Source organism: Penicillium antarcticum, assembly GCF_028974205.1.
Source record: "Penicillium antarcticum strain IBT 31339 chromosome Unknown utg000002l_segment0_segment0, whole genome shotgun sequence".
Taxonomy (NCBI): Eukaryota; Fungi; Ascomycota; class Eurotiomycetes; order Eurotiales; family Aspergillaceae; genus Penicillium; species Penicillium antarcticum.
The window spans coordinates 4,371,536-4,384,180 of NW_026695300.1; the positions used below are offsets into that span (position 1 = coordinate 4,371,536).

At 49.4% G+C, this 12,645-nt stretch overlaps 5 protein-coding genes across 5 annotated transcripts; 4 read left to right on the forward strand and 1 right to left on the reverse strand.

The window, feature by feature from the left end:
• Window positions 1-1,093: 1,093 nt before the first annotated feature.
• N7508_002626 (DUF4048 domain-containing protein) lies at window positions 1,094-2,911 on the forward strand (the record flags this gene model as incomplete). Its single annotated transcript, XM_058460692.1, has 2 exons — window positions 1,094-2,592; window positions 2,657-2,911. The coding sequence occupies 2 exons, from the start codon at window positions 1,094-1,096 to the stop codon at window positions 2,859-2,861; spliced, it is 1,704 nt and encodes a 567-aa protein (XP_058324224.1). The 3' UTR covers window positions 2,862-2,911.
• Window positions 2,912-3,423: 512 nt separating this feature from the next.
• N7508_002627 (translocation channel protein TIM22) lies at window positions 3,424-4,083 on the forward strand (the record flags this gene model as incomplete). Its single annotated transcript, XM_058460693.1, has 3 exons — window positions 3,424-3,528; window positions 3,584-3,679; window positions 3,745-4,083. 3 exons carry the CDS (start codon window positions 3,424-3,426, stop codon window positions 4,081-4,083), a joined length of 540 nt encoding a protein of 179 aa, XP_058324225.1.
• A 1,638-nt stretch (window positions 4,084-5,721) lies between these two features.
• On the forward strand, window positions 5,722-7,215 carry N7508_002628 (uncharacterized protein; the record flags this gene model as incomplete). Its single annotated transcript, XM_058460694.1, has 3 exons — window positions 5,722-5,900; window positions 5,951-6,184; window positions 6,243-7,215. The coding sequence occupies 3 exons, from the start codon at window positions 5,722-5,724 to the stop codon at window positions 7,213-7,215; spliced, it is 1,386 nt and encodes a 461-aa protein (XP_058324226.1).
• Window positions 7,216-8,810: 1,595 nt separating this feature from the next.
• N7508_002629 (uncharacterized protein) lies at window positions 8,811-9,740 on the reverse strand (the record flags this gene model as incomplete). The annotated part of the gene is made up of 1 exon (XM_058460695.1): window positions 8,811-9,740. The coding sequence occupies one exon, from the start codon at window positions 9,738-9,740 to the stop codon at window positions 8,811-8,813; it is 930 nt and encodes a 309-aa protein (XP_058324227.1).
• A 564-nt stretch (window positions 9,741-10,304) lies between these two features.
• Window positions 10,305-11,825, forward strand: N7508_002630 (MFS transporter; the record flags this gene model as incomplete). The annotated part of the gene is made up of 4 exons (XM_058460696.1): window positions 10,305-10,395; window positions 10,441-11,469; window positions 11,529-11,702; window positions 11,755-11,825. 4 exons carry the CDS (start codon window positions 10,305-10,307, stop codon window positions 11,823-11,825), a joined length of 1,365 nt encoding a protein of 454 aa, XP_058324228.1.
• Window positions 11,826-12,645: the final 820 nt, after the last annotated feature.

Sequence of the window (12,645 nt, forward strand, 5' to 3'; positions counted from 1 at the left end):
GACAATCCGGCCTTCGTGCCCATCGTGTCCGGGATCGACAAGAAGAGGATTCCCGTCGCTTGGAAGGACGATAGGAGTAATCAGATCCCCCTCTCCATCCACAGAATACAGCGGGTTGGAAATAGAGCTGAGGGACTCGTGTGGTATGAGACCTGCTTGGAAGTCAATGCTTTGTCTTTGGAGCAGAGCGGGAAGGGAACAGAGGAACCGTTGTGTAGCAATCCATGTGCAACTAGTTCACCACAATCAACGGCTGCGTTATTACTAGCGTGATCTGTTCAATATCACTCTGCGAGGCGAGCACATGAATGGAGGGAACTCTGTTGTTGATTAGATGGGGTCCGAAGTGATTGTGTTCAATCTTCAGATATGGATCGAGCAGTCCAAGACCAAAGACTGGGAATACCCTCAGGGTGTCGCAGATACAGCAGTGTATGGTGGGCTCTCAATGATTTGCATGCCAGTCTTGTGTCAAAGAGGAGGCTAAGTCGCGCTCGTGGATGCGAAGATGTTGGGCGTGAACCACTCACTGCATGTCTCCGATGGCTGGACAATATATGAAGCTGCTCATGCAGGTTGGCTGGCGAGTCTCCTAACGGCCCGGTACTAGTGTAGCTACAACCAGCACGTACAAAGCTCAAGGCAGCGAGTCTACCAAAAAGTGTCGATTCGGGAGTCCCGCTCTCCACGTCAAGGCCCAAGTTAACTGTCTCAAGGCTACTCCAAGCAGATGATCTCTCCTAAGCGTGACACATTCCATGGCGCTGCCCTTGACCCAAACAAAGCCGATCGAATGACCATGGACCATTAGACACCTGCAACATAAAACAATGCCCTGGGGACCCTCACAAGCACACTGTCAAGAACCTCGCAATAGCATGAATTCGCAGTTAGGGCTTTTCAAATGCCAAGACTCGAAACACATGGCTGAATAAGACGCTAAACCCCTGAAACGCGGACCCGCTGTGGGCTGGACTCAGGAGAGACCACACCTGTCAGAGCTATTGTTTTCCCCTTTACATACTTGCACTGCTGTACATTCTTTCTCCCTTTCATGTTATCCTGATTGTTCTCTCCTGCTGGCTGGTCCACCATGGAGAGTATTCCGGGAGCGGAGAGCCTCACCCACGGGCCACCGCCGGATGCGACCCAGACGCCTCAACCGGAGTCTGCTTCCGAGTCTCGCTCACTCACGCAAAACAAACGGTTGTCACTACCTTCTGCAAAGCCAACGGCCCGCCATGCCAAACGACTCACCCTCAACTTCCCCATCAACCTGAACGAACCCGAATCCACAGCCGACGTCTCCTCACCCGGAGCTGCCACTCCGGTTACGCAATCCTCCCGTCCAACCACCGCCCAGCTTGGAACACCCATGTCTTTTGATGTCCCGGATGATGGCTATGACTTCCTGCGGGCTATCGCCTCGCAGGAAAGGAAGGTCATGGAACTTCGGGAGGAACTCCACCGTGCTGAAGCAGATCTAGTGACAATTAAGAAACAGTGGGCACTATCCGAAAAGAACAGGAAACGGGCGGAGATCAACCATGCGGAACCCCTTATGCCACTCCGATCGCCCGATTTCTCAGCACCCGAAGCGTTAAATGCACACCACCGAGAGCAGAGCATGAGCTCGGTTGGCTCTGGGGTATCACAGGAACGGATCAGTCGGGACCTCGAGCGACGTACCAGTGTCCGCACAGCTGCAGCCAACGGCACCAAGATTGGTACGAACGGTCGGCGAGTTTTCCAAGGAGCACACACCCGAACCCTGTCTCTCCTGTCTCCGGTCACAGCTTCAGGCGGATTCCCACGTGAGCAAGGTCTCCCCGAAGCTGATCGCGTAGGTCGTACTCCTCGGTCTGCGACGCTGCCATCGGTCGAACGCAGTAATGCTGCTATGATGGGCGCACAGCTTGACGAAAGCCAGGTACCAGAACATCTGCTCGCTCAGTGGCGCAAGACTCTTCCTCCGCCCTCGCGAGAGGCTTTGATGCGTACTGGCAAGCAAATGGCATCTGACCTACGGGAAGGCCTTTGGACATTCCTGGAAGACATCCGCCAAGCTACGGTGGGCGAGGAAGGTATCAACGGAACACAAACACGAAACATGTCGCCCAACTCATTGGCGCCGCCAAATGGTCGCAAGCGCGATTCATTGGCCAAATCACGAAGCCGAGAGCGGCTGATAGCGGACGGCAAGCTATCACGATCTTCATCGTCATCGTCATCGCGGGGGAGGGGACTAGCGGTCGAGACAAAAACTGGTAAAGACACCAAGCCGGCGGAAATATCCACATCCTTCTGGGACGAATTCGGCATTGATACACCAGCTCAGAAGTCTCCGAACGCTCTCCGCACCCCCTCCGACCAAGTAACCGCCCCAAACGGGGCGACCGAAGCCGAGCAGCCCGATCGCCGCTCCAGCACTCCAGTCGATGCGCAGAATGACGAACTCGACAACTGGGATAGCTGGGATACCCCCTCATCCGGAAAGAAGATGCACACGCCCTCATCGAGTCGATCCACTGTTGAATCGAAGCAAGATCGATCACCCGTGACACAGGGCAGTAGTCCTCGAACAAGCGCTAGGTACCGTTCGACCTTTCATGATTTCATCTATGACAACCTCGTTATGCGCTGACCGCAACCTTAGCTTTGGTGATTGGAACCCGGCTTCCACTGCGCCTGATCCCAGTGTCACCGAAGGCATCCCATGGCCTACCATTACCAAACTGGCTCCCTCTAAGCTTCAACGAACTGCCTCCAATTTGATGGCAGAGTGGGAACGCTCCTTGTCCCCGTCTCCAGAGCGAGCATCCTGTCCTTCGCTGACTCGCAAGGACAGCAAGAAGGACTAATGGTGCTCTTTTCTTTACCTTCATGTACATACTTATTTCTTGATTCTCTGGCCCTATCTACCGAATCACGCAGGCCGACGACCGATACCACACGAGAGCGTTGTTTCTTGTCTTTGTCGATGCATTTTCTTGATTTTGCTACCTTAAAATACTGGCTTTGCCATTTGCTAGGAAATTTGTTGAAATACCATTTGGATTACCATAGTTTCACCTAGTTATTCATTCTTCTGTGAATACATCTGTAGATCACAAAGTTGTTAACATTCACACCTACGGTGCTCCGTATACTGGCCACCCGGTGGAATAATTCTCCGGGAACTCAGTGGCAATCACGTGCTTTGATTTCCGCACTTGATGGCTGCCCCGTCCACCGTAAAAATAAATTTGCGGTTCTGGTCGCCTCCGCAAGATCTCCGCGTCTTGAATCTTTGCTTGATTCATTCATTCCAAGCGCCTTCTTTCCTTGCCCAGGCCTAGTGGACGCAGGATCAGTCTGCTCTGAATTCACCCGACTACCCAATATCAATAAATCATCGACACCTAATTCGCATTGACATCCGAAATGGCCTTTCCAGGCACAACAGGCGGCGTGGCGCCGATGGGCGGTCTCGGAGGTTCCCCCGGCATGCAGGGTATGAATGAGCAGGAGCAGGCAATGGTCAAGATGGTTCGTGATGTAATCAACCTTTCTCGCCATGCACTTTTTAACAGACGCGCAATAGATGCAACGCGGTATGGAGTCTTGCCCCGTCAAGACCGTAATGGCCGGCACCATGGGTTTCGGTCTTGGTGGAGCTTTCGGTCTCTTCATGGCCAGTGTAAGTCAACTTTCCTACCAAATCACAAGATATCCCCAGCGCAGAGTCTCATGTCTCTCTTTTAGATGTCCTACGATTCGACCTTCACACCCCAGGGCCGCGCTATCGCCGACCTCCCCTGGCGCGAGCAAGTCCGTCGCGGTTTCAAGGATATGGGTGCCCGCTCCTGGTCGTCTGCTAAGAACTTCGGTATCGTCGGTGCGCTCTACTCCGGTACTGAGTGCTGCATTGAGGGTCTCCGCGCCAAGAACGATCTCACCAACAGTGTTGCCGCTGGTTGTGTCACTGGTGGTATCCTCGGTGCCAAGGCTGGTCCCCAGGCTGCCGCCTTTGGTTGTGCTGGTTTCGCTGCGTTTAGTGCGGCTATTGATGCCTACATGAGAATGCCTGCCAGCGATGACTAAACGCTCGACTTGACTCGGATTTTGGCTTTTGACTCTCGGAGCTGAAGTTGAACAACGCGACTTGACTAAATAGATGACTACATATGGTCTCGGTCTGTTGTGTTTTCCTCTGTATATTTCTACGGCATCTGGCGTTCTGGATAAGATGGAGCATTGCGGGTGTTTGGGTTGCTTTCTGTCTTTTGCTGGGAACTTGGCTTTTCCGGCTTGTGATCTTCTTGATGTTTGTCTCGTTTGAGGCGGCATGGCCTCGGCATGGTGGTTTCACCATAGATCGCGCTTGTCTCACACTTTACTCTTTTGTATAATATCAACTTGTCAGCGTGGACATATGCCAATAGGCTTTGAGACTCACCTCTTCCAATTGATACCATATTGTTTTCTACTCATGTCTTCTTTCTCGTCAATGATTTTTGAGGGTAAATTGTCACTCGGATTGACACGCCGAGTATGTTGTAGAGTCCTTGTACTTCTGCAGAACCCTCAGACCTACTACTGCAAGGCGAGGAGAGACAGCCCTAGATATTTCGGACCCGGTGAGATGTATTTCACAAGGCTCTTTGTATCACGTTGCTGACCCTCATACCAATCCGACTTTATAGATAAGTATAAGTCAAAAGTACATATGCCGTGCTTGGACTGAGGTTCTTGCTTGGCCAGGATATATTCCTCATCTAGTTTTAGTATTAGATCCGCCCGAAAGCCGGTGTCCTCGGGCTCACTTACCGCTCAGAGAATTACGGTGTGAAATGAGCGTTACTCAAGGACAGCTGGTCCCTTCCTGGTAACTGCACCTCTCGTCTCGCAGTAGAGTAATATACAGTACACACATGTCCCTCACAGAATAGTAGCACACTAACATCCCAATCTCACGGTGCACCCCATCACGTACACGTACTAGAGAAACTCAGAGCTGAATTCCACACCTGTGGCGATTCACATTGATCTACAGTCACATCGCGTGATTTTGAACTAAATACTGTACAAGTGCATAGGATGGCGCAACTACTATTGTTGCGACTAAATTCTCCTCCAATCGGCCACAGCGATGGATTGTTACCTTGGTCCCATGCAGCTGCGCAGCATCCCTCACTTTCAGCAGATCTCCATGTCTGGATATGTATGAGGACGTGCATTAGTGGCAGCAATAGTGTGGGAATCGGTCCTCAGAAAGACCGGCGAAAAAAAGGCCACGTCGGTTCCTGAAGAAATAAGATAAAAAAAATTGTGATACGTCACAGTCTGCATGGTTTTGTGGTCCATGCTGAATCGGGAGCGGAGCGGTAGGCGATGGCCTCGGAGGATCTACTACGCGGTTCCTATTGTGAACACACAGCATGGGCCTTTTGCTGCCTGTTCAGCTTAGCGGAATGACGAGTTAAGCTACGCTAAGATCATGTTTGATCGCAACCAAGATGCATCTTGTATCCCACTAGTACAGTAGAGTCAAATCGCCTCAAATCGCCATCGAAGCTCGAGACGTATCAACTGCATTCTGGCACTTGCACTCTTCAGGCGTGGACTAAATCCTAAAATTTGGTCCATAAATTACATAAATTGTTACTTGCCGCTCAGATGAATCCAGCATGGTGATCGTGAAAATCCGTGCTAACATTGGGATTTTGTGGTTTTCGAACCATGTCGACAGAGCCATACCTTTTGTCAGAAGTCCTGGCTGTCGCCAGGCGACATCCATTCTATTTCCCCGATATAGTCTATCCACCCAGTGCGGAAGATGTGAAGTCTGCCCGAGAACAGGCAAACGGCCATGAAATGGCCAGCCCTAGCTCACAGAAACTGCTAACCAAAAAGGACCTGTACGTTACCTGCATCTTAAACCACCTTGTCCGATGCTCACATGACCCAGATACAAGGTAATTGAGCGGCTTGTATGTGATATGAGCCCCAAAAATACCTACCGCAAGAGCTGCTATACGAGTATGACTGGGGGCGGATCGGGAGGCGTGCCTCTCTTTTTCGCCACAGATGTCCATGAAAATCGAAGACACAGGGCTTGGTTTGGTCAATTCCTCAACTCTACCGGTGTCATCAAAGAGACAGATTGGGTCCTGACGTCCCACTTTGCGGGTCATTTTTACAGGTGAGCCGTATTGTGTGCAGCCACCAATAGAAACACGCATCGCTAACAAAGTATCGAGATCCATGGATCTTACGGCGGAAATCATTGAAAACAGCGGAGCAACAGTGCTCTGTGGTGGGAGTTATATGACCCCGGCCGAGATTATCAAGGGTCTCATTGACTATCATGTCAATGTGTTGTCCGGAGAGAGTAGCCAGATCGTGAATGCGGTTCAATATATCTCGACACTTCCGCAAGAGCAACGAGCGAAAATCAATATTGAAAAGGTGGTTTACACATCTGAGATGCTGACTCCGAACCAAAGAGCATTTGTCGAAACTACACTTGGTGCTGTCAGTATCTGTTCTATGCTAGGAAGCGCAGAGGCAGGACCGTGGGCTATCAGTAACCCCGACTTGACTGGAAACCCAAGTATCGCAGGCTCTCAGGACTTTATCTTTGACACGCGTGCCATGTTGATTGAAATCTTTCCTTCTTCAATCATGGAGGTCAATTCCGACCTTGCCTCGATTCCGGATACGCTTCCAGATGGAGAGTCGGGCATTATAGTGCAAACATCCCTTCATCGTTTGCGAAACCCACTCATCCGCTATATCACTGGGGATATCGGCTCAGTTCACGCCCTACCTGAGACCGCCTTTGCTCAGTTGAGCGAACGCGACCGTCCTTTCTTCCGTGTCCTTCGCCTCTACGGGCGCGATCGACGCTTCAGTTTTGAGTGGGATGGAATGTATTTTGAGTTTGAGGCTCTCACTGCAATGTTGAGCTCGGAGGATTGCGGAGTTCTGCAATGGCAGCTGATTCTGGATCATCATGAAACTTCTCCACGTTCCGCCATTGAAGTCCGTCTGCTTTGCTCGTCGGGCAAAGAGATTTCGTCTGATGCCCTCTCGGATCGAGTCAAAGCATTCTTCAATGTATACTCTGGAAATCAGGGCCGGCTTTCTGTCACTATCCTGGATGATGTCAATGGATTTGTGCGCAGCACTACGGGAAACAAAGTGATCAAATTTGTGGATAGATTCAATTGAGGTAACATTCTGTGCACGAAATTAGGATGCAACAAGTGTTCAAGATTTGTTCCGAGTGCCAGTCATAAAATTTTGGATATTTCCTACTTGATACCCGCACCGCCGGTGTAGCGGTTTATGCATTGTTTTTGCCTTGCTTTGGTTTCTTTGTCTCTCCCCTCTTTCTTGCTCAGTTTCAGCTGCATCAAGTTGTAGTGGTTCAAAATGGGCTTAGTCAGATACAGTAGATCTGTGAGGAGACTTGTCACTCCTGCTGTATAGTATGATAATTGTCCAATGACTATTGTTTTGACAGTGGCAGATTACCATTGAGGCCGATATTTCTACACTCCGGAAATGATCATTGGACGCAGTGACTCGATGAGCTAAGCCCCCCTTCCACAGCAACTCAAGCTCAGGCCATTTGCCATAGAAAGCTGCGCCCTGCACTTTTCTACAGTCGGTCTGCAAAGGGCATCCCTCAAGCCACTTAGGTACAAGGAATGGCCAAATGAGTACAATGTGGATGTCAAGTATCGACTAGCAGGGATTACATGGACTCCGGGTACGGTATGCATCTGCTAAGATGTATTGCCCAGTATACTGGAGATCTTTTTCATTGGAACCGGGATCGCCGCTTCCAGGTCCACATCATCGTGCAGCGAGCGCCCACGGTAATTCCCACACATTCAACAATGAACGTGTCAATTCTTCAAATGCAGATACAGCACTCTCTACTATCACCGTCATGGCGGAATGATTGTTTCTCGGGCCGAACAAATGTAATGTTTCCCTTCGTCCCCGTGGTGGCACTGTAGGATATGCAGGCCCACCCCATGAGACTTTCTGGCCTGCAGGGCGCAGACCTACCTCGCTCTGATTCTAGGCAGTGCTAATCCACTGGGTGTTATTTTCATGAGTTCAGCTTGCATTTTCACTACGGCGTCACATCTCCACCTTGATGCTCCGGGCCAGGAGGTATTGTGACGGTGGTCACAACTACTTGAATGTCCACTCTTCAAAGTATTCCGCTTAACCAAGAGGCTCAGCGCCAGTCCTTTAGCTACTCCTTTATTTCCACTGACGCGAACTTTCCCAAGCGATGTACTGTAGAGAGGCACCTGAATGTACGTCGAGAGCTGTGATGCCTACAGGATGACGGTATATTAATTCACGCGCCACAATATTGATCGCCTGCCGCAGGTGTACACATTTAATTAAGGAGCTGATGCAAGAATACCCCGCCGGGCATAATGTTGGGGGGTTCATGCACGAATTCTTGAATTCTTGTCCTACCAGCCAGCCACATATGCGTCTAGGGCTTCTGGTTGGGCAACATGCGACTCCAAATTTCAGCCCCGCGAAGGGTCCATGATTTCAATACTACGCTATGCACGGTATATAGAGATTTTACTTCTGATCTGACAAGCAACAATCTATGTACTGTGCGCAGTTTGAATGCGTACACAAGTAGTTATCAATTTTTCTGGTTTTCATTCCGCCTGAAAGTACACGAGGCTTGAATGGCACACTCGACTGTGGCGAAGGGGGTCGGTCAAGATTTTCATTTTATGGACGCACAAGATAATTTGGCAGATGAACACAAGAGATGATCTCTAATTTGAGAGACTCATGAACGGGGAAGCATCCCATCGGACTCGACGGAGGTGTCGCTCCGGGTCATTGATGCTATTTCGTGCATGTAACCACAGGCGGTTATCAAGGAGGATGATCGATCGTTTGGGCAGTATCTCAGGCGTAAGATGGACAACCCAATTTCCCTTTTCATGCCGCAAAGATTGTTCGAGTTCTTGGAGCGCTGCTGCAGCTGCTTCACTCATTGGCGATATGATCTCTCCTCTGTATCGCATCATGTCGGGTTGGTCGCCACCAGTACTTGAAGATAAAATATTCCCAATAATATCCTGTTGGTCGGGATTCTTGATGAATTCAGTGGGAATTGTGATGCGGTACTCGGGCTTTTGTAGCGCGGATCGAGTGGTTGGTGAGAGCGATTCACATAGTCTCTTGACATTTAGAACTGAAAGCGTGCCACCTCCACAACGGTCGTGCTGCAGGACTTGGAGTGCGAAGAATCGGGGAGGTGGTTCCTCATAACTGCAATCTGTATGCCAGGGAAAGTCTTCCATTGTTTCAGATCGGGCCTGATGGTTATGGCTTTGGAAGGTCGTAGTATTTGGTCGAACATCCCAGAACCAACCACATGAGGCGCTGTGAGATATCGGTAATCGGTGCCCATGCTGCTTGTGCAGACTGACAATCAACTTTTGGAGATAATTGCTGTCATCGTCTCCAAAGCCAAGGCCGATTTTCAGAATGCCGTCTTTTTGGAGCTGATCAGAAACCTTTCGAACATGATCAGGGTTTTCCGCGAAGCTGATGTCAGGAACTTGAAGATGAGGAACCGTCTGGGAGACAGTAGCAAAGTTCTGACCTCTTCGGACTATGCCAAAACTAGAATAAAGACCCAGATGGTGACGGCCATAGACAAGACGGGAAGGGAAAACTCTTTTTAGACTATGCATGGTCAAGCCAGGAAGAAAGAGTTACTAGAGATGAAAATGTAGACCAATCCCAATACTTGTTGGGCACACGCAAGATATACCTTATATATAGTAAAACACATCGCCAGCTCGTACCTGGTCTTACATCCGAATACATCCCTGTACCATTAGCTCTCACAGATCTCATACAGGTCTGAGCTAAGTCATTGGACTATCGTGTTACCGAGGCGGGTCATGCAATGCATGATGCAGGGTGAAAAAAAAAAAAAAAAAAAAAAAAAAAAAAAACAATGAAAAAAAGCGGCAAAAGCAAAAACGACCACCAGCTCTCCATAGCCTGCAGCATCCATGTACATTATATTGCCCCCCTTTTCCACTGAGATCCACCTGAATGACGAGAAACAGTCCAGACTGTAATTCCAAATATTTCCAGCAGAGTCGCGGCTTGCATAAGGGGTTGACTACTACCGCGGTAGGCTTGATTTCACGATGGTATCCTTTTCACCACTATGTATTGACTCTGAAGAAAAGTTTCATTTTGGGAGGCGCAGAAACCCAAGCTCATCAGTGACATTCAGGATCACGATGGGTCACTCCAATCAAGAGCCTTCACACTATCCATGGCGGTCTTCGAAGTGGCTGATAGTATCTACTATCTCCATTGCTGTTTTTGCCGGTCTGTCAGTCTCTTTCTTGTAACGAGCCTCGCTAATTTGTATAGACACATTTCTTTACGCATTCCTCGTCCCTATTCTAGGATACATTTTCGAAAATCGCCTGCAGGTAAACCCCTCTCAAACGCAGACCTTCACTTCTGGCATTCTGGCAATACATGGTCTCTGTTCCGCTATCTCGGGCCCTGTCATCGGACATTTCGCCGATAAATCGGTTAGCCGCAAATCACTGTTACTCTTGGCACTTGTTGGATGTATTTTGGGGACTGCACTAATTGCTTGTGCCCATTCGCTGTATCTGTTATTTCTGGGGCGTGTGGTTCAGGGCATCGCTGGGTCACTTGTGTGGATTGTTGGCTTTGCAACTGTCGCAGAAACGGTCGGCGACGATAGCATAGGCGCTGTCATGGGTGTCGTCACGTCTTTTGCACATGCGGGTATTATCAGCGGGCCCATGATATCCGGATTTTTATTTGGTCTAGCAGGGTATTGGGCAGCATGGTCTGTTCCATTGGCGGTCCTGATTGTGGATGTTATTGCTCGTTTGATTATGGTTGAGCGGCCTCATGAACCTCAACCAGAACCTTCGAGCGAGACTTCCGAAACGGAGAGCACGAGTCTTCTTGAATCGTCCAGGAGATCTCATGACGCGACCACGACTCTTGGTTTCTACGGCATACTGTTGAGCAGTGGCCGCGTCGTGACGGCCTTGTTAGTATCCGTGTCAATCGTATCTCTCAATACAGGTTTCGATGCGACGCTGCCATTGCACATTAGACATGCATTTGGGTGGGGGACCAGCGCTACTGGGCTTTTATTTTTCTGTCTTTCTATTCCTGCCGTTGTCCTCACTCCTATCGCTGGTTGGCTACGTGACCGCATTGGCACGCGAATTCCAGCTACAATTGCATTTCTCGTGCAGGCTGTGGTAATGGCTTTGCACGGTATTGCCGGGACTGATTACTTTGCATGGTCAAGCGCTGAGACTGGAGGGCGAGTGTTTTTCAGGGCTAGCATTCTTGCCATAGGCATGCTCCAGCCATTTATTCTCGGTGTGGCACCGATTGAACTAACAGGTTAGTCTCCCTTTGAAAAATCCATTCCCAAAGGAGCCACAGACTAAGAAGGCTTATAGCTTTTGTGAAAGAGAAGCAAGAGCTGACTCCCGGAATATTCGGTCCCAGAGGAGGCCTCTCACGCACTTTCTCTATGACTGAAGTCGCTGCTACCCTTGGGATGATCATAGGCCCGGTTCTCTCGGGATCACTTACTGAGCTGGTTGGATATTCTTATATGAGCTGGACGTGGAGTAAGTGACATGCCTTTCTCGTGCTGAGCTACATTCTTAACAACGGATACAGGTGTCTTGAGTATCATCCTCGCCTGTCTTGTATTTCGCTTTTTGAAATCCAATCAAAGACAAGAAAGCTAAATCAGATCAATAGGCCTTTATGAGTCTGCTATCATAATCTACATAATTATACTGAAGCATCTAACTCCATTTCCTTGTCGTGAACTTCTAGGTATCCGACTAGGGCTCTGCGTAGAACGAGAACTTACCGGAGTTCTAGGAGGCCCCCATTCAATTAGGAGATAATCCTCTTGAGGGCCCACTAACAAATCTTCTTCTCCTGCCTATTTACCTTTATGCCTTGTCTTATCGTGCAGGTCATGCAAGCAATCTTCCCAGCGGACCCACTTAACCTGCTCTACCGCGGGAACGGGCCGTGGACTGCCCAAACTTTGGTATATTGTATTGTACTGTCGGGTTCTTGCAACTCTCTTACTCAGTTGCAATCATACCTATCAAGACAGTTCACTATGAAAAGCCCAGCTGCATAGAGGTGACTCCGCTTCTCGGTGCCCTCACGGTACACATTCTAATAATACGTGTAGAACGACAGTTTTAGATTCAGATCTTTCAGTCCGTTGCAATTACCCGGGGAGGGGGGGGGGGGGCAGTGCCGGCGAATATTCCAACGAGAAGAAGACTTATAACATAGATTATTCGTGGCATGGGTGAGGACAAAGTGTTTGTGCTAGGATCTATGGGGCCTCGGTCCTTAATTGTGAAGGGCTTGCTGGACCGACAATAAAAATGGTCTGGGGGAAATTCAAAGAAGCCTGATGTGGTGTATACTATCCATTCTCACAAAAAAAGATTTGCGACGCTAGAATTCATAGCTCGAATTGCCCTCGCTTATCTTTCTAGTCTCTTGTTCGTTAGGTTGACACTAGCTGTTCAAATTACT